Source organism: Rattus norvegicus, chromosome 1 (genome assembly GCF_036323735.1).
Source record: "Rattus norvegicus strain BN/NHsdMcwi chromosome 1, GRCr8, whole genome shotgun sequence".
Lineage (NCBI taxonomy): Eukaryota > Metazoa > Chordata > Mammalia > Rodentia > Muridae > Rattus > Rattus norvegicus.
In genome coordinates, this window is record NC_086019.1 from 46,418,794 (window position 1) to 46,436,447 (window position 17,654).

Genomic DNA, 17,654 nt, shown 5'->3' on the forward strand with positions numbered 1-17,654 from the left:
TTGCTAGGCCTGTGGGAGCAGAGACCGAGATAAGTCCTCTGGGACCAAAGGTTCTGCACTTGTAGATTCACCTAGCTGTCAACTGATGCATTTTTAAATGACAACATTACTGAACGTGTACAACCAGTTATCCAGAAGTGATTCAGTGGGAAAATACACCATTATCCCCACAGCATTTTCACTCTTAAGTGTTGTATGTGTGTGATCAAGGAGGAAACAACACACGAGGGGGAAAGAACACATGAGGGTATACATTGGTGATGTGCAAAGATTGTACTCAGAGACTCGAGTATTTGAGGGTTTGGGAATCCAAGGGGTCCTGAGGCCCATTCCCTAATATTATGTGCGTTATTGCCTTTAATTTTAATTCCTATGTGATAAAAAATGTAATTTCTATGATCCATTTCTGGTGGCATATCCATGTGTCTAGACTTTCCTTCATTTTTCTTCAAGGATCTGTATCCAACACTGGGTCTGAAGGAGGTCTCTGCCTTTAGCTGATACTTTTTTGCCTCCTGAGGTGTAACGACTTAAAGTCCCTAGCACACAGCCTGTGATGTTGCCTGTGTGGCCAGGGTTGCCTTGGACAATTCAGTACTCAACTCTTGTTTCTGTTGCTTTGAATCTCATCAGGCATGTGGAAAGAAATGTCCCGCACTCTCCATTCCACCTGTTTAATATTATGGCAGACATTATTTTGCTATCATTAATTGTCATTATTATTTAGTAAAGCCTGTTTTACTGCAGTGTAATTTGGACCATGACTCATATCGATACAACTGTTCTCCGTTTAGGTTAAGATGGGGAACTCCGAGAGTCAATATACCTTCCAAGGATCCAAGAATCAAAGCAATACTGTCACTGGTGCTAAGCAGAAGCCGTGCTCTCTGAAGATACGCAGCATTCATGCAAAAGATGAGAAGTCCTTGCATGGTTGGGCTCACGGGAGCGGCGGAGCAGGCTACAAGTCCAGATCCCTAGCCAGGAGCTGCCTTTCTCACTTTAAGAGTCACCAGCCTTACGCCACCAGACTCAATGGACCCACGTGTAAAGTCTCAAAGGGCACTGCCTACTCTAAGCACAGAGCAAATGCCCCAGGAAATGATTTTCAGGGCAACAATGGTGCTTTCTTACCCGAGAATGGCTTCCACTATGTTGGGCGCGAGTCAGGGGAGAGCCACATCACCTCCAGGGACTGCAATGGACACCTTCTCACCTGCTATGGGAGACACGACAGCATTGCCTCCACTCCTCCAGGTGAGGACCGCAGGAGCCCCAGGGTGCTCATCAAGACACTGGGGAAGCTAGATGGGTGTTTAAGAGTTGAGTTCCACAATGGCGGCAACCCCCACAAAGGGCCCTCAGAGGACCCCAGTGAACCTGTACAGCTGCTAAGATACTCCCCTACGTTAGCAGCGGAAACCTGCCCGGTGCCGGAAAGTAGGCGGCTTTCGGGTGCAGGCTCCTCAGCCAGCCAGCGCCCTTCTCCCACTGACTCTTGCCTGCGCTCCAGTAAAGGCAGCTCCCTGAGCTCGGAGTCCTCCTGGTATGACTCCCCCTGGGGCAACGCAGGGGAGGCGAGTGAAGTGGACGGCACCTTCCTGGCTCCCAGTGCTCTAGACCCCAGCCTCCCCAGCAGCTTCCCACCCAGTGACACCAAAAAGCCTTTCAACCAAAGCTCTTCCCTCTCCTCTCTCCGGGAACTGTACAAAGATGCCAACCTGGGGTGCCGCTCACCTTCCGGCACCTGCCTTTCTTCCAACGAGTACATTAGCTCCCAAGTCGGCCTGAACAACCGAGTCTCCTTTGCTTCTGACATGGATGTGCCCTCCAGGGTGGATCACAGGGACACCATGCAGTACAGCTCCTTTACTCTCCCGTGTCGCAAGTCCAAAGCCTTAACTGAGGATGCAGCTAAGAAAGACACCCTCAAAGCCAGAATGCGGCGCTTCAGTGACTGGACAGGAAGCCTTTCCAGGAAGAAGAGGAAATTGCAGGTGAGAACTTCCTGGCTTAGGTGGGGGGAGGGGTCATAGAGTTTTTCCATCTGTGTCTGAAGCTATCCAGAACCTTGGGTGGGCCACGAAGGAAAAGATTAACAGAAAACCCAGAACAGCCATTGCCTGGTGGGACTTTTCTTTCCCATTCGCTTCAGACGTCCACTCTGAGTCTTAGCCCCCAACTTGAGCGTGTCTGTGTTTGGGGTTGAGGTAAGGGTAAGGGGGAACAGAACATGACTACTGATGGGGCTGCTGAAAGGTAGACTGACACTTCAGAGTTTGCAAGTTGGAAAGTTATGGGCCTCTGTGCTGAGTTCTACTCAGTAGGGCCTGTTCCTGGCTGTTGAAGTTTCTATCCTTACACAGCAGGGAGGGAGAGAGCCCTAGTCTCTCTCTCTTCTTATATGAACACCAGAACCTTGGGACTCTAGCCTCTGACTCTCATCTAAACCCAGCCCCACTCTGAGGCACCCCCATTACTGTCTCTATGTGGGTCAAGGTTTCAGCATAGGCTCTGAGGCGAGAGAAGACAGCACTGCCTTGAGCCGGTAGCACCCAGGTTCTGCGCTAAAATTGCCTTGGTCCTCCACAGGCCTGGGTCTGAAGCTGCACCAACTGTTTTTGGAAGCATAGAGCTGGCTGAAGGTCCAAGTGAACAGGCAACCGGAGGCCATTGCTAGACCTTAGTCATCGAGTCCAAAGACAGATGGGAGACAGTCATTAATTTCAGTTAAGGAGGCCTTCCCAAAGTGATATTACTCTATATTTAAATCAGTTTGTTAAAAAACAAACTGTAAAAACCAAACCAATCATAAGCCACAGAAAATGTACCTCTGTGTGTGTGTGAGAGAGAGTGAGAGAGCACATAGTGTGTGTGTGAGTGAGAGAGAGAGAGAGTGCATAGTGTGTTAGTGTGTGTTTGTGTGTGTTAGTGTGTGTTTGTGTGTGTGTGTGTGTGTGTGTGTGTGTGTGTGTGTGTTACCCGGGATGGAATCTATATATCCCAGCCATGTGGTCTTTTTTTTTTTTACTCTGTGAGTCGGTAGAGTTGAAGGGAATCTGGTTAGGCCATATGTCTATAGGGGGATGTTGTCTAAACCCTGCAAGAAACACATTTATGTGAATATAAAGAAAACCATGGGACACTAGGAGCAGGTGACAATAAAAACCAACCTGTCCCAGTACTCACTTCCTGTTTATAAAGTTTACCATTGGTTACTTCCTTCTTGTTCGTCTGCCGGCACCACCCTCTCCCCCACCCTCTCCCCCAGGGGCAATGGAGAGCAGGTGGCCACTGCTCTGTCTCCAGGCCCTTTCTTCATCTCCCTCAGGGCAGTAATTAGCTTGCTCTAGAGTTATGGCCCCTTAAGCCCAGTCACCGCCAAGAGTGAAGTTGCCTTGGTCTTTCAGCCTCTCTGTGCTTGAGCATTAATGTTCTGTTCAGCGCCTGCTGCCCCTTTGGCTCCCAGTATTACAGAGGTGGTTATGTCCAGCTGCTGACCACCATGCCTCCTCACGCACACCATCGTAGAGTACCACCTTCTCTTTGTTGGGAGCATATCTCTTCATCTGTGTTCTGTGGCCTGACTCAACAGACCGAGATCCTAGTCACTAAACACATTCAAGGCCTATTTCACTGGTCCAAAGCAGACCTCTTACCGTGGTATGTACATCAGGCACTGGGTGTCCAACCTTCACAGGGAGACTGAACCTCCTTTAGTTCTGTGCCATGGACAAACTTACCTCTGAGATATTGTGTGCCCTGTGGAGTTATGAGCAAAACAACCAGAATTTTAAAAAAGAGAATTTTAATGCTAGAAAGGACTCCCTCCCCATGCCCCCAACTTTTAGAGAAGAGGAAGCTGCAGAATCAAGGAGTTGAGGTCTCCCTGGGGACATCAATTAGTAGAGAAGCAGATTGGGGGCTGCATCTGTAAAACCTCAGACTAATGAATGCCAAGAAATTATTGACTACTATTAATTATCTTTGAATAGTATGATAACATGTTTAGACTTTTATTTTTAAAGTGACTAATTAGGACAGCCTTTTGAAAGTTTTGCCTGTGGATCCCCCCATAATTGATTATTTATAAATATGAACAAGATTGATTGGGGGGAGCGATGAATACTCTAGTCCTAATGCCCCAGACATTTCTTTCCCTTTCACTGAAAAGATTAGGATAAGGCAAATATAGGCGCAACCCAATGTTCAGGACTGGTCATCCCAACTCTGAGGGAGGCTGAGGCAGGAAAATTAAGGCCTTCTTGGCCTGTGGAGTGAGTTCAAAGCTAGCCTGGACAACTTAGTGAGACTCTGTCTCGAAAAAAAAAACAAATAAATAAAAAGATGTTTGTGGACATGGCTCAGTATAACAGTGCATATGCCCACATGCCTGAAGCCCAAGGCTCAATCCACAATATCACGCACGCACGCACTCACACAGGCGATCCCTGCTGAGGAGGAATCTGGTAGTGTGCTCTGAGAAGGCATTGAAACAACAGCTACTGTCTCTCAGCCATGTAAGCTGCATGCCACCAGACAGCAGAGAGAAGACTCAGAAAGCTTTGCGTGATTGATAGGCATTTGTTTTGCCTTTAAAAGATGACAGAAAAAGAACAGCCCCTGCGATACAGACCTTTAAGCCTACCCTCATGTGTGTGAACCTAACAACCAGACAGATGAAAACAGATCCCATGCCAGGAGACAGAAACATGTACGAGGGCGTGGTAAACACCACGTATTGATTTCAGCTGACAAAGACCCTCGCCCTGCCTTGGCTCAGCATTGTGTTCTTTGATAGGTTAGGATAGGCTTGGCTGAGGTAACAATGTCCCCTGGGCCCATCCCCATGACTTAGGGTGACCAGTGTTTGTTTCCCTAATTGTGATTCGTGTTCATCGTAGTCAGCAGGTAGCTAGTGTCTGTGGTATTCTGTGGGATCCTCGGCTGACAGGACAGCTGTGATGAACAACATTGTAAGCTCCTGCAGTAGACAGAAAAGAAAATTGGGTGTTGGCTTTGAAAGCTTCCTCTCAGAACTGACATGTTTAACTTACATTTACCAAGTATGGCAAAGGATAAGTCCAGGCCTGACTCCAAGGAGGGGTGAGGGAATGATCCCACCAAGTGCCAGAAATGTTTCATAGTATCGCTGAGGACTACTGTGGTTTGTTACAGAGTATTTAGGACACAAAGACTCAGTTTCTGACACCCTTTAGTTGTAAATGCTCACTTCTATTCTAAAGTGACATTGTCTCGGCTGGGAGATCAGTCCTCTTCCTAACACATGAGGAGATGGGGGTTCCTGTAAGGGGTTGGGCATCAGTTGTTTCCTCTTTGTTCAGCTTTCTTTGGTTATAACTGATAAGCAATTGAGTATACGTAATGTGTATAACCTGAGACCCTGACATACAAATGCAGAATGATGACCGTAAACAACCTAGTTAACACACTCCCCACTAGACACAGTGGCCGGGTTGGCTCTATTTTATTGCGAGACTGTTCACAATCTACTGCCTAGTCGTCATCCCGTACAGGAGGTCTCTAGAACCTGCTTGGCTGCTGTAGCCAGACCTTTGCACCCTTTCCTGCCCACCTATCTCTCATTTCCCAGCCTCCATGCAGCCTCTTTCTTACCCTCAGTCTCTCTGTGTCAGATCATTCTGGCTTCTCGAGTAAACGAGATGGGTCACACAGCGTTTGCTTCTCTGCAAACTGATGTAATCAAACCCCCTTCCCCTTACTTTGGTTGTTTGTGCCCTGGTCTGGTCGTCAAGTTTCATCAGTTACTGCCTATGGTGATTGTTGGTATCAGGAGTTGCCTTTAGCTGTGACACCATTTGGTCACTGTTGCCATGGCAATGACTATACATTCCCAGAAGACCTTTTGGCTCAAGTCACACCTCCACCTGGGAACCTTTAGGTCACATTCCAAATAAAAGGCAGACTCCCTGCCCGCTAGTTCTCTTTCCTCTCCTCTCTCTCACCCCTTTCCTTTGTCTCCTTCCCCTATTAAAATCTCACCACGTGGAACCATGTTGACGTTGGTTTGGTGTGCTCTTTCCCCACGGGTATGGCCAATATTCTGATATTATTAACAATTGATATCTAATATTAATATCTGAGATTTAATAACAACAGTGATGATTGAGTAGGACTGGGAATCATAAGCTCTGTGCGCGCGCACACACACACACACACACACACACACACACACATGATCAGCTCTTCGGTCTCACACACATATAGCAGTTATTAGGAATTGTGTCTGGACACATTTAAAGACATTCTAGTTTTCAAAAAAATGTCTTCTTAGGCTGAGGTTCTATCATTGGCAATTAGGATTCTAAGTGGAAAATTTTCAGTATTGCCTGGAGCCCTGGGAATTAGTGATAAATGCCCACATGTGCTATCTGTTCCTCTCTCAAGGGGGAACAGTCTTGCTTTGCTATTGCTGGACCTTTAATTGCCTTGCCACACGAAGTGTCTTCTCTTAGGAGACTTGACGACGGCAGTGTTTATTGGTCACATGAAACTTGAGTCCGGCTCTCTGCCAGATTTGCTGGTTTTGAAACACCCTGTTGAGGTTCTTGCAAGAAAAAAGATTCTCCCAGTGTCTGGGGCCAGTGAGTCAGAGATCCACAGTCAAAGCTGCAGTAGCATTAATGCAGCTAAAGGAGAAAGTCTCAACAAAGTGACAGTTAAGAGAAGCATTCTGAATTTCCTGAGTGACTCATAGCAGCTGTTTGATTCACTCTGAGGCGGAGGTGTCAGTGGCCATCGTTGTTAATAAGAGTGGTTTCTGTTCTGGGCTCTGTTTTGAGCTCCTGGGCCTTGGAAAACACACTTCAGTTGCCTGGTGACGATTTTTCTATAAAAGAGCATCAGTAAACGTGATGTGATTTTTTAAAAATGAAATTTCCAAAGGACAATATCTCCACTAGGTGGAGTGTTCAAGATAGAGGCCCACCGCAAAGGCTCCTGACCCAGTTTCTCTCCTCCCTTTAATTTTGACATTAAGGAAATCCCGGAATCCTACCAACAGCTGAGTCTACTCAACTGCTCTTCTCCTTTCGCCTCAGCTACTGTAATCCGAGCTGGGTATTTGGGATGCTAGTGTTTTTGCACTGATAATGAATTTATTGCTCTTAGTTATTAAGTTAACTTGAGGTGGGATCTTGCTGTGTAGCCCAGGCTGTCCTGGAACTCATGCCATTCCTCCTGCCTCATCCTCCCAAAATGCTGGGTTACAAGTGGAAGCCGCCATTGCCAGCTGTACCTATTCCACTTTAGCCGCTCTCCGGGGAAGGCTTTAAGGCAATTGTCCTGTTTGCAACCCAGCTCTGTAATCTGATGGCTGCATGCTCTGTGCCCCTAGGTTTAGCAGGAGGTAGCAGTTATGAGAGTTTATTTAGAGTGGCTTATGTTTGACTTTGTATTGTAACCAATGTCGAGGTTACAGACCACTTCTTAGGTGTCCCTTGGTATCTAGACTAAAACAGGTACTCAAATAAAAAGATATGAACAAAAGAGATTGCTTTTCTCATAAGATAAATTCCCAAATGAAATAAAGGTTTTTTTAAAAAGCCAGCCTACAGTTCATAGGCGGTACCACTAGTGGGTTATGAGTCCTTGAAGTTTGGCTTTTACTGTACCGAGTGGGAAATCAGGGTGGTGGAGATCATTATGTACAGAAGTCCGGGCAGTTGGCCAGAAGACCTCATTTGAGATAGAAGGAAGCTCTGTAGGGCTCAAGTCTGAGAATGCAAGTCCTAGCTTCCTCACCCCCAAAATGGCTATTTTCTAAGTCAGTGATTTCACATGATTTAGGAGAAAAATGGACAAGATCACAAGCCTGTTCCTAGAAGGAAACGGATTCATAGCTAGTGTTCCAGCTATGTTACTTAAAACACTAGTGTGCTTTGAATATACTAGCTAATTGGTCTTGTGTTAACACCCAGGCCGTGTTTGGATAGTCAAGGGCTTCTTATTTACCTCTTCATATTTAATATTACCGGTGTATGTGAGATTAGGTAATACTCTTCCTAAAATTCTTTCTCTTTGGCGATCCAAGTTGAGCTGTGGTCGCAAGGCTGTTTACAACACCATTACTAGATGTAGCCACATTACGCCGAGGCTCCACAGAGGGAAGTTACCGTGGGTAGCATAGCCCGTGATTGATGACTGGTTGGTAATTTGTGTTGTGTCCAGGAACCCAGATCCACGGAGGGCAGTGAGTACTTCGATAGCCACTCGGATGGACTGAATGCAGATGTGCAGGGGCCCACGCAGACATCTGCCTTACTGTGGTCAGGGGGCTCAGCTCAGACCCTGCCTCACAGAAGCGAATCCACTCACGCAATCGGCAGCGATCCCCTCCAACAGAACATCTACGAGAATTTCATGCGAGAGCTGGAAATGAGCAGGACCAACATGGAGAACGCGGAAACGTCCACAGAGACTGTGGAGTCCAGCAGCGAGTCCCTCAGCTCGCTGGAGCAGCTGGATCTGCTCTTTGAGAAGGAGCAGGGGGTGGTCCGAAAAGCTGGGTGGCTCTTCTTCAAACCCCTTGTCACCTTGCAGAAGGAGAGGAAACTGGAGCTGGTGGCTCGGAGGAAGTGGAAACAGTACTGGGTGACCCTGAAAGGTATGTGGGTCACAGCTTGCTGAAGGCTTGTCCTTTCTCCAGCTCTCCTGTCACCAGGAAGTGCTGGTAGGGTCAGCATTGATAAGTGAGTATTGTGTGTCCAAGCATGTGTGTACATGTACATATGTGTACATATGCATGCAGACTCCAGAGGACAGCCTCAGGTGTGTGTTAGGGTTACCATTTGAGATGTTGTATCTGACTGGTTGAGAATTCTCCGATGTGGCTAAACCAACTGGCTAGTGAGCCCCAATATCCCACCGTCTCCACTTTCCCAGCGCTGGGATTATAAAGACCATTACTATGCCTAATGATTTTTTGTTTATTTTAATGTAGATTTTGGGGATCAGATGCAGGATAGGAATCCCCCAGCCAAATGGGGATTAAAGGTTTATGCTTGCAAGGCAAGAACTTTATGAATGGAGCCATTTTCCCAGTGCTAACTTGAAGGATTGGGATCTATTGTCTCACAACTCTACAGAAAATCTTAACAAATCTATTTAATATGTGTTATTAAGTCTAAGAAATAATACTTTTTTTAATTGGATATTTTTTGTTTACATTTCAAATGTTATCCCTTTTCCCCCACCCACCCACCCCTTCCTGCCTCGCCACCCTGACATTCCCTACACTGTGGGGTCCAGCCTTGGCAGGACCAAGGGCTTTTCCTCCCTTTGGTGCCCAAGAAGGCTGTCCTCTGCTACATATGCAGCTGGAGCCATGGGTCAGTCCATGTATAGTCTTTGAGTAGTGGTTTAGTCTCTGGGAGATCTAGATCTGGTTGGTTGGTATTGTTGTTCTTATGGGGTTGCAAAGCCCTTCAGCTCCTTCGATTCTTTCTCTAATGAAATAATACTTCTTAAGTTACAGAATTTTCTATGTGTATTTCTATTCCATTCTCTGATACTTTGGGTGCATCTAGAATAAAACAAAACCCTAAATAACTACCCCATATAGTTCATTTAATTGTATTTTCCATTCTGTTCATGCTCAGACCTGGAAAGCAGTGCTCTTCCTAGACAGAGTGTTACCTAGAAGACTAGACTCGCACCACCCCATTTATTGACTCTGGAAGTCTACTTGTTACCACCACTGTATAACTGCTTCTTTACTCACTTGTTTGATGTTGGGCATTGGACCCAGGGCCTTGGACATGCTAAGCAGATGCCAAGAGACTGTGCTATGCTCTTAGTGTGACCTCACTCCATCTCTCTAATAGTCCCTCCTTCCCCATGTTCCTTTCTTAGACCAGAAATAGTTGTTTGTCTTGTTAAGGGAAGAATGCTTCGCACAAGCATAGCCAATTAACAGTCATGATTGCTTTGCTCATTGTGGATGTGCAGGCTGGAAGAACGTCATCTTGCGAGGCAGCGAGATGCCTCTGTGAGCACGGCCCTGATCTATGCAGGTGCAGACAGAAGGTACAACCTCAGGCCCTGCAGAGGCCACCTGTGATTGTCAGAGACACTGAACAGGATGTTTCAGAAGTCACCATCAGATGTTCCCACCTGCTCTTCCATCAAGGAAGGGAACAGACACAAGAATCACACATGTTCGCAGTAGGTGTGAACTGCCTAGCGTGCCTCCCTCACAGTGCCCTTTCTTAGCTTTGCTTTCTGTCTGGTACTTTCTGAATCCCTTCCCCAACCTTGGTGAGTAGGCCTCATTTACTTAATCGCCTATAAGGTCCTCTAGTAAGTTTCCCCAGTGGACCATGTGTGCTGTGTGTAAGCCCCAGGCCCCAATAGCGTCCCATTATAGGTTAGGATCCTATGGTTCATGATTGGCTGAGGAAAGTGTAGATCTGACCCAGTTGTTAATGTCCTGGGAAAGCAGGGAGGAGATTTAAAAAGTTGGACTAGAGGATCGGATCCAGTAAAAAGTTTGAAGGGATAAGACATAAAGCCTCACAGCCTCTAAATGGGTTATGAAATTGTGTGGAAACATTTTGTAAGTGGAAAAGGTTTAAGGGTTTGATTTGTAGGCCATGGGGAACATGTTTCCAGGGTGACAGGGTGGAAGTAAAAGTAAACATGTCTTCAAAGGTGGCAGTCCCCATCTTTCCCCCTGGTGCTGTGTGGCAGACTTCCTAGGGAAATATAACAGGTCTATAGTACCAGGCGTGGAATGCCCCCTGCGGAGCAGGCATCCAATCCAGTCCACAGCCTTGGCGACCTGCCATAGCCTTCGTGCCTCCACCTCTGCCCTCTGGGGATTCACTGTGTTAAGGTCAACTTTCTTGGCTTCAAGAGTGTAAGTTATAATGTCGGAACTAATGTATTTGGGTTAGTCTCATTTGAAAACCAAGAGATGTGTATACACATACACATTTAAGTAGCGTTTGGAAATTATTCTTGAAGCAATCATGTGGGTACATTGGAAATGGTTTTCTGTAGAGAGGGAATGGCCGAACCATCTGATGTCACTGATGTCTGCAGTGCTGAGCAGACAAAGATTCAGGTTTGGAAGGTAGAGGAGCATTTAAAAGGAGCCATTTGCCTTTTCCAGTGGGTGGATTCTCATGTAGTTCACAGGGACACCCTAGGCTGAAGAGTTGTCACAGTTACCACGATGGTTCTCAAAATGCACAGTCCTTCATGTGTTGGCAGGGTAAGAGCTCATCAGGATGGGTTTCGGATGCTACGAGCTTTGCCCCAAGTTTGACCTCCCTACAGGGAGTGGAGGGATGGTGTGAACTGAGGATACCGAAGAACAGTGAATTTGAGGGGAGGCCTGGACTAATTGTCTGTCTTCCGCTGTGGGATTTCTGTGACTTCCTGTTTTATTCTTCTTCTTCCGCTGCTGGTCAGGTGTCTTTTCCTTTGTGCTACTATGGCCAGAGGATGTCTGCTTAAACCCACTAGAAGCCGCTAGGCCTGGGTAGGGCTGATGGCTGCAATGCAGGGGTGAGTTGAGTGAGGAAAGTTTCCTGGATATGAGTTGGCTCCTGTCAGTCAACTGCAGGGCCATCTTCAAGGTACAGAACCCCTTTAAGTTACAAATCAGTACAACTGGGATGAGGTTGACTCCGGCACAGCCTATGATGGTGCATCTTGGACCAGTTTTAAATTGAAATGTCCCCACAGCACATTTCTGGAGTTGAGATGTTTGGTGACCTCTTTTGGTCTTTGCTCAGGCTCTGGATTCATTTTCTTTAGATAAATTGATTCAAATCATGACTGCTGGGATCCAACATCAGGTAAACTGGAAAGGAAAGATGAACCCACGGGAAGAATTTGGTCTTGGGTACAGCTGGCATGTGGCTCTGTCCCCTTTTATACTGAGCCTCAGATCATGGTGTTTTGCATATATAAAGTCAGATGGGCTTTTCTCAAAAGAAAGGGCTGGGCTTGCTTTCTCTTGCCTGGGAAGAGAGTCTGGTTTAGACCAGCAGTTCTGACTATAAACCTTTTCTGTCTCTTCTTGCCTTTGGGATTTGATTATGTCTGCCTTCCTAGTTCGGACACAGCTTTATTTGTGTGGAGGAGAGACTGCTCATCACTCTCCAGGTGGTGAAATGGTATGGCGGGGATAAAGTGCCTGTCTGGAAGACCACACTTGGGCAGACCTTCCCCGGCTCTCTGCTACATTGCTGGTTCATGTCGAGGCTTAAGAAAGCAGTGACCATGGCAAGAGGAACATGCTATGAGTGTGTGCATGCACATGTGAGCTCTTGTGTGAGTGGAGATAGACAAGGTAGGCCTTGTGCATACCAGACAAATCACACACCACCCGCTAGCAAGCACACACTCAACTTAGGAGATCATCTCTAAAACACCTGAACTTGAACGGGGACAGAAAGAGCTCAGTGGTGGGCCCTGCCCACTCTGTGCTGCAGAAGATGGGCTGGGACTCCCCACTGTTGACGGGAAGGGTACACATCCACAAGGACCATGTCATCAATATTTCAGTGTCGGTGCTTGGTGTATAAAATAATGCTTGAATTATTTCACTGGGGCTAGGGGGATGGCTCAGTGAAACCTTGCTATAATAGTGAGAGGACCTGAGTTTGATCCTTAACACTCATATTTTATAAAAAAAGATGCAGTTGTATGCCTGAAATCCCAGTGGAGTGTTGTGGGGTGTAGTATAGTGTAGTGTAGTGTAGTGTGTAGTTTAGTATGTAGTGTAGTGTAGTGTGTAGTATAGTGTAGTGTGTAGTTTATTATGTAGTATAGTGTAGTGTGTAATTAGTATGTAGTGTAGTGTGTAGTATAGTGTAGTGTGTAATTAGTATGTAGTGCAGTGTGTAATTAGTATGTAGTTTAGTATAGTGTAGTGTAGTATAGTGTAGTGTAGTGTGTAGTGTAGCCTGTAGTTTAGTATGTAGTGTAGTGTGTAGTATAGTGTAGTGTAGTGTGTAGTTTAGTATGTAGTGTAGTGTGTAGTTTAGTATGTAGTGTAGTGTGTAGTATAGTGTAATGTGTAGTTTATTATGTAGTATAGTGTAATGTGTAGTTTAATATGTAGTGTAGTATAGTGTGTAATCTAGTATGTAGTGTAGTGTAGTGTGTAATTAGTATGTAGTGCAGTGTGTAATTAGTATGTAGTTTAGTATAGTGTAGTGTAGTGTGTAGTTTAGTATGTAGTGTAGTGTAGTATGTAGTATAGTGTAGTGTGTAGTTTATTATGTAGTATAGTGTAGTGTGTAATTAGTATGTAGTGTAGTGTGTAGTATAGTGTAGTGTGTAGTGTAGTGTGTAGTATAGTGTAGTGTGTAATTAGTATGTAGTGCAGTGTGTAATTAGTATATAGTTTAGTATAGTGTAGTGTAGTATAGTGTAGTATAGTGTAGTGTAGCGTGTAGTTTAGTATGTAGTGTAGTGTGTAGTATAGTGTAGTGTAGTGTGTAGTTTAGTATGTAGTGTAGTGTAGTGTGTAGTATAGTGTAGTGTGTAGTTTATTATGTAGTATAGTGTAGTGTGTAATTAGTATGTAGTGCAGTGTGTAATTAGTATGTAGTTTAGTATAGTGTAGTGTAGTGTGTAGTTTAGTATGTAGTGTAGTGTAGTGTGTAGTATAGTGTAGTGTGTAGTTTATTATGTAGTATAGTGTAGTGTGTAATTAGTATGTAGTGTAGTGTGTAGTATAGTGTAGTGTGTAGTGTAGTGTGTAGTATAGTGTAGTGTGTAATTAGTATGTAGTGCAGTGTGTAATTAGTATGTAGTTTAGTATAGTGTAGTGTAGTATAGTGTAGTGTAGTGTGTAGTGTAGCGTGTAGTTTAGTATGTAGTATAGTGTGTAGTATAGTGTAGTGTAGTGTGTAGTTGAGTATGTAGTGTAGTGTGTAGTATAGTGTAGTGTAGCGTGTAGTTTAGTATGTAGTGTAGTGTGTAGTATAGTGTAGTGTGTAGTGTAGTGTGTAGTATAGTGTAGTGTGTAATTAGTATGTAGTGCAGTGTGTAATTAGTATGTAGTTTAGTATAGTGTAGTGTAGTATAGTGTAGTGTAGTGTGTAGTGTAGCGTGTAGTTTAGTATGTAGTGTAGTGTGTAGTATAGTGTAGTGTAGTGTGTAGTTGAGTATGTAGTGTAGTGTGTAGTATAGTGTAGTGTGTAGTTTATTATGTAGTATAGTGTAGTGTGTAATTAGTATGTAGTGTAGTGTGTAGTATAGTGTAGTGTGTAATTAGTATGTAGTGCAGTGTGTAATTAGTATGTAGTTTAGTATAGTGTAGTGTAGTATAGTGTAGTGTAGTGTGTAGTGTAGCGTGTAGTTTAGTATGTAGTGTAGTGTGTAGTATAGTGTAGTGTAGCATGTAGTTTAGTATGTAGTGTAGTGTGTAGTATAGTGTAGTGTAGTGTGTAGTATAGTGTAGTGTGTAGTTTAGTATGTAGTGTAGTGTGTAGTATAGTGTAGTGTGTAGTTGAGTATGTAGTGTAGTGTGTAGTATAGTGTAGTGTAGCGTGTAGTTTAGTATGTAGTGTAGTGTGTAGTTTAGTATGTAGTGTAGTGTGTAGTATAGTGTAATGTGTAGTTTATTATGTAGTATAGTGTAATGTGTAGTTTAATATGTAGTGTAGTATAGTGTGTAATCTAGTATGTAGTGTAGTGTAGTGTGTAATTAGTATGTAGTATAGTGTAGTGTATAGTTTAGTATGTAGTGTAGTGTGTAGTGTATAGTCTTCTGTAGTGTGTAGTAAAATATAGTGTAATAAGATTTTGGGTTTTTTATTTAATCCCAGACGTTGGGTAACAGGCTGCTTCAGGTTGTTCACAGCAGCAGACTATTTGCCTCGTGTGTGCTCTGGGAGGGGCATGATCTTCGTCAGCTGCAGTTAGTTTCATTCTGAGAACTCTTGTGCAGGTATAAATGGGAGAGGCCCATGAGGTCTGGCCGTGGCTGCTCCCGTTACTGCCCCACTGCTGCGTTTATTACTACTGCTTACTGAACTGCTGGATGTTCTGATGGCAGAGGTTGGACTTGCCCCAAGGAACTATGTGCCTGATCAACAGGACTAGACATCCAAGAACCCAGTAAAATAGATAAAGAGATACTCTGACACTCTAGACCAGCCAAATAAATGAAGTAAAAAACTGAGGAAGCCTGAGTCAGTGAGCAATGTGGGGAGTGCCTTAAGACACAAAGTTGACCTCTGACCTTCCCATGCAAGTGTCATATGTGAATGCATGCACACACACACTTTTCTTGGATTGAAGTAGCCTTATACTAGAAAACATACTCCTGTGCTTCCTAGAAGCAATGGTTGGCTTAATATTTATGTCTCGTTATAAAACTGAGGCTGACTCTTTGACCTGTAATTCTTTATTATCCTACCAAGGAGAATAAAACATTAAAATCACAGGTACTGACATTTTTAGAGTAATGCTTAGAATCGAGTCATAGTTAACTTTCTAGCTTGTGAGATATGTGACGTCATTCGGTATACGTCTGAAGGGTCCACTTGATATTTTCTTATCAGTGGCCAAGTTCAGTAGATATTTCCAGTTTCCTGGACCACAAAGTGCAAGCGTAGCTAGCACACATGGGGCTATTTTCAGCCTAGCACATTTACTAAACACACTCGTGAGAGCACAGTCACTTTCTTGAAGTGGAGGATGCTGAGGTTCAAGGTCCGAGGTTCAAATGTGTGCTCCACTGTCATCTCGCCTGGAGATGACACACGTGATCCACCCTCGATTTCTCATTGGTAGATGGGAGTATGTCACTTTGACAATCTTGTAGGACTGCTGTGTGGAGAGAGGACCCGGGGAGTCAGTACACTGAATTGTTATTGATCAGTGAAACCATGCTGATCACATTATCTAGTTTTGGTTCTGCTCCTGAGATTTTAGCTAGGCATGTTGTACATGCCAGGGTTTCCTTGTTTAAATACTAGACTCTTGCAGACGTCTGGGGACATTTTGGTATTGTGTCATTTATCTGTCACACCTTTTCTACACTCTCTGGTCGTGTGGCAGGGACATCATTCTGCTTTTGTCTTTTCTAGGCTGTACTCTGATGTTTTATGAGACCTACGGAAAGAATTCCACAGACCAGAATAGCGCCCCACGGTGTGCCCTCTTTGCAGAGGACAGCATTGTGCAGTCTGTCCCAGAGCATCCCAAGAAGGAGCACGTGTTCTGCCTGAGTAACTCCTATGGAGATGTCTACCTTTTCCAGGTACCACTGCTGCTCTGCAGATTGGAGGGGTGAGGTGATAGTGCCTGAATGACTAAGATGAGACTGAACAGAATTAAGCACAAAAACATTGACCAGCCAATGCTCCATTAAGCTTTGGGATTAGGGTGTGGGCAGGAGACTGTAGCTTCTCATACCCACCAGTGCCAGGATCATGGCCATTTCTATAACAGGCATTTGTCCGGTGCTTGTGAAGTCTAAGGCTACTGCCTTTCATATCCATGCCATGCCAGGACAAAGAAAACATTGTGATCTGTGCTCTGGGTGACACATGACTTAGAGTAATGTCTGGGAGTTCCAGAACAGAGATCTGTTTAAAAAAAAAAGTCTATGGCCAGGGAAGCTTCAGCTGTTCCTGGGTATCCCTAGTTAATGTCAAAGAAGCTTTCCAGGTCACTAGAGCCTCCTGGGCAGCTGCCTTTGGACAGCAATTCCCAGGATGTCTGCCATGAGGATGTCCAGGAATTCAGTAGAGATGCCTAGCATGGGGTTGAGTCCCGCAGACTCATTGACTTTTGCCACCATTGCTCAGGCCTGGGTCTTCCTGACACTTTGGACTTTGAAGGGTACACAAAAGCCAAGCATGGGGTAACTCACACTGGTAATCCTAGACCTTGGGAGGCTGAGGCAGGAGAGTGACCGTGAGGTTAAGATTCTCCTAGGCTACATAGTGAGCTCCAGCATAGCCTCATCTATTCAGAGAGACTGTATGTTGAAAGACTAGACAACAACCAAAAGTGTGCACAGGATTGCTTTTTAGCATGACTATAATATGTATGACATAGTGTCACTGTGAGTGGATAGACCCTTGTTTTCGGTCACTAACTGTGGGCTGTTTTTGTTCCTTGTCTTTCTGATGGCCACACTGAGGTTTCCACTTTACTTTTCTGAGATGAAACACCCAGACAAAAATCAACCTAAAAAAGATTTATTTTCTTTAGTTCATGATTCTATGTCACAATCCATCACTGTGGGGAAGTTGCAGTATTGGGGGGAGGGGTTAAGATGGCTAATCATATCATAGTCACAGTCTAGGGCCAAGAAAGAAACAAATGCACACGCAGTTAGTGTTCAGCTCTCTTTCTCTGCTCTTAAACAGTCCACGACACAAAGCCAGGGAATGGAGCTCCCACTTTCAGCCTGGCCTTTTCATATCAAAGCAGTCAAGACTGTCTCATAGACATGCCCACAGGCCATATTAACCTACACAGTGCCTCACAGAGAGCTGTGCTGGGAGATCCTAGGCTGTACCAAGCTAGAAGTTAGAACCAGCCAGCATAGACGCTTGAACCTGAGCTGGGTGTTTACATTTGGGAAATTTAACATTTTTATTTTGTTTTTTGTTTTTTGCTTTTGTGAAGAGACC

At 44.8% G+C, this 17,654-nt stretch overlaps 1 protein-coding gene across 4 annotated transcripts in view; it reads left to right on the forward strand.

Moving 5' to 3' along the window:
* Tiam2 (TIAM Rac1 associated GEF 2) overlaps positions 1-17,654 on the forward strand; it is a 201,320-nt gene that overhangs the window by 95,344 nt on the left and 88,322 nt on the right. For all 4 annotated transcript variants that reach the window (XM_039099650.2, NM_001427474.1, NM_001427473.1 and 1 more), the window contains 3 exons: positions 795-1,997; positions 8,212-8,647; positions 16,098-16,270. In XM_039099650.2, the coding sequence (XP_038955578.1) occupies positions 801-1,997; positions 8,212-8,647; positions 16,098-16,270 (1,806 nt within the window). In that variant the 5' untranslated portion in view covers positions 795-800. The remainder of the gene's footprint in view (positions 1-794; positions 1,998-8,211; positions 8,648-16,097; positions 16,271-17,654) is intronic.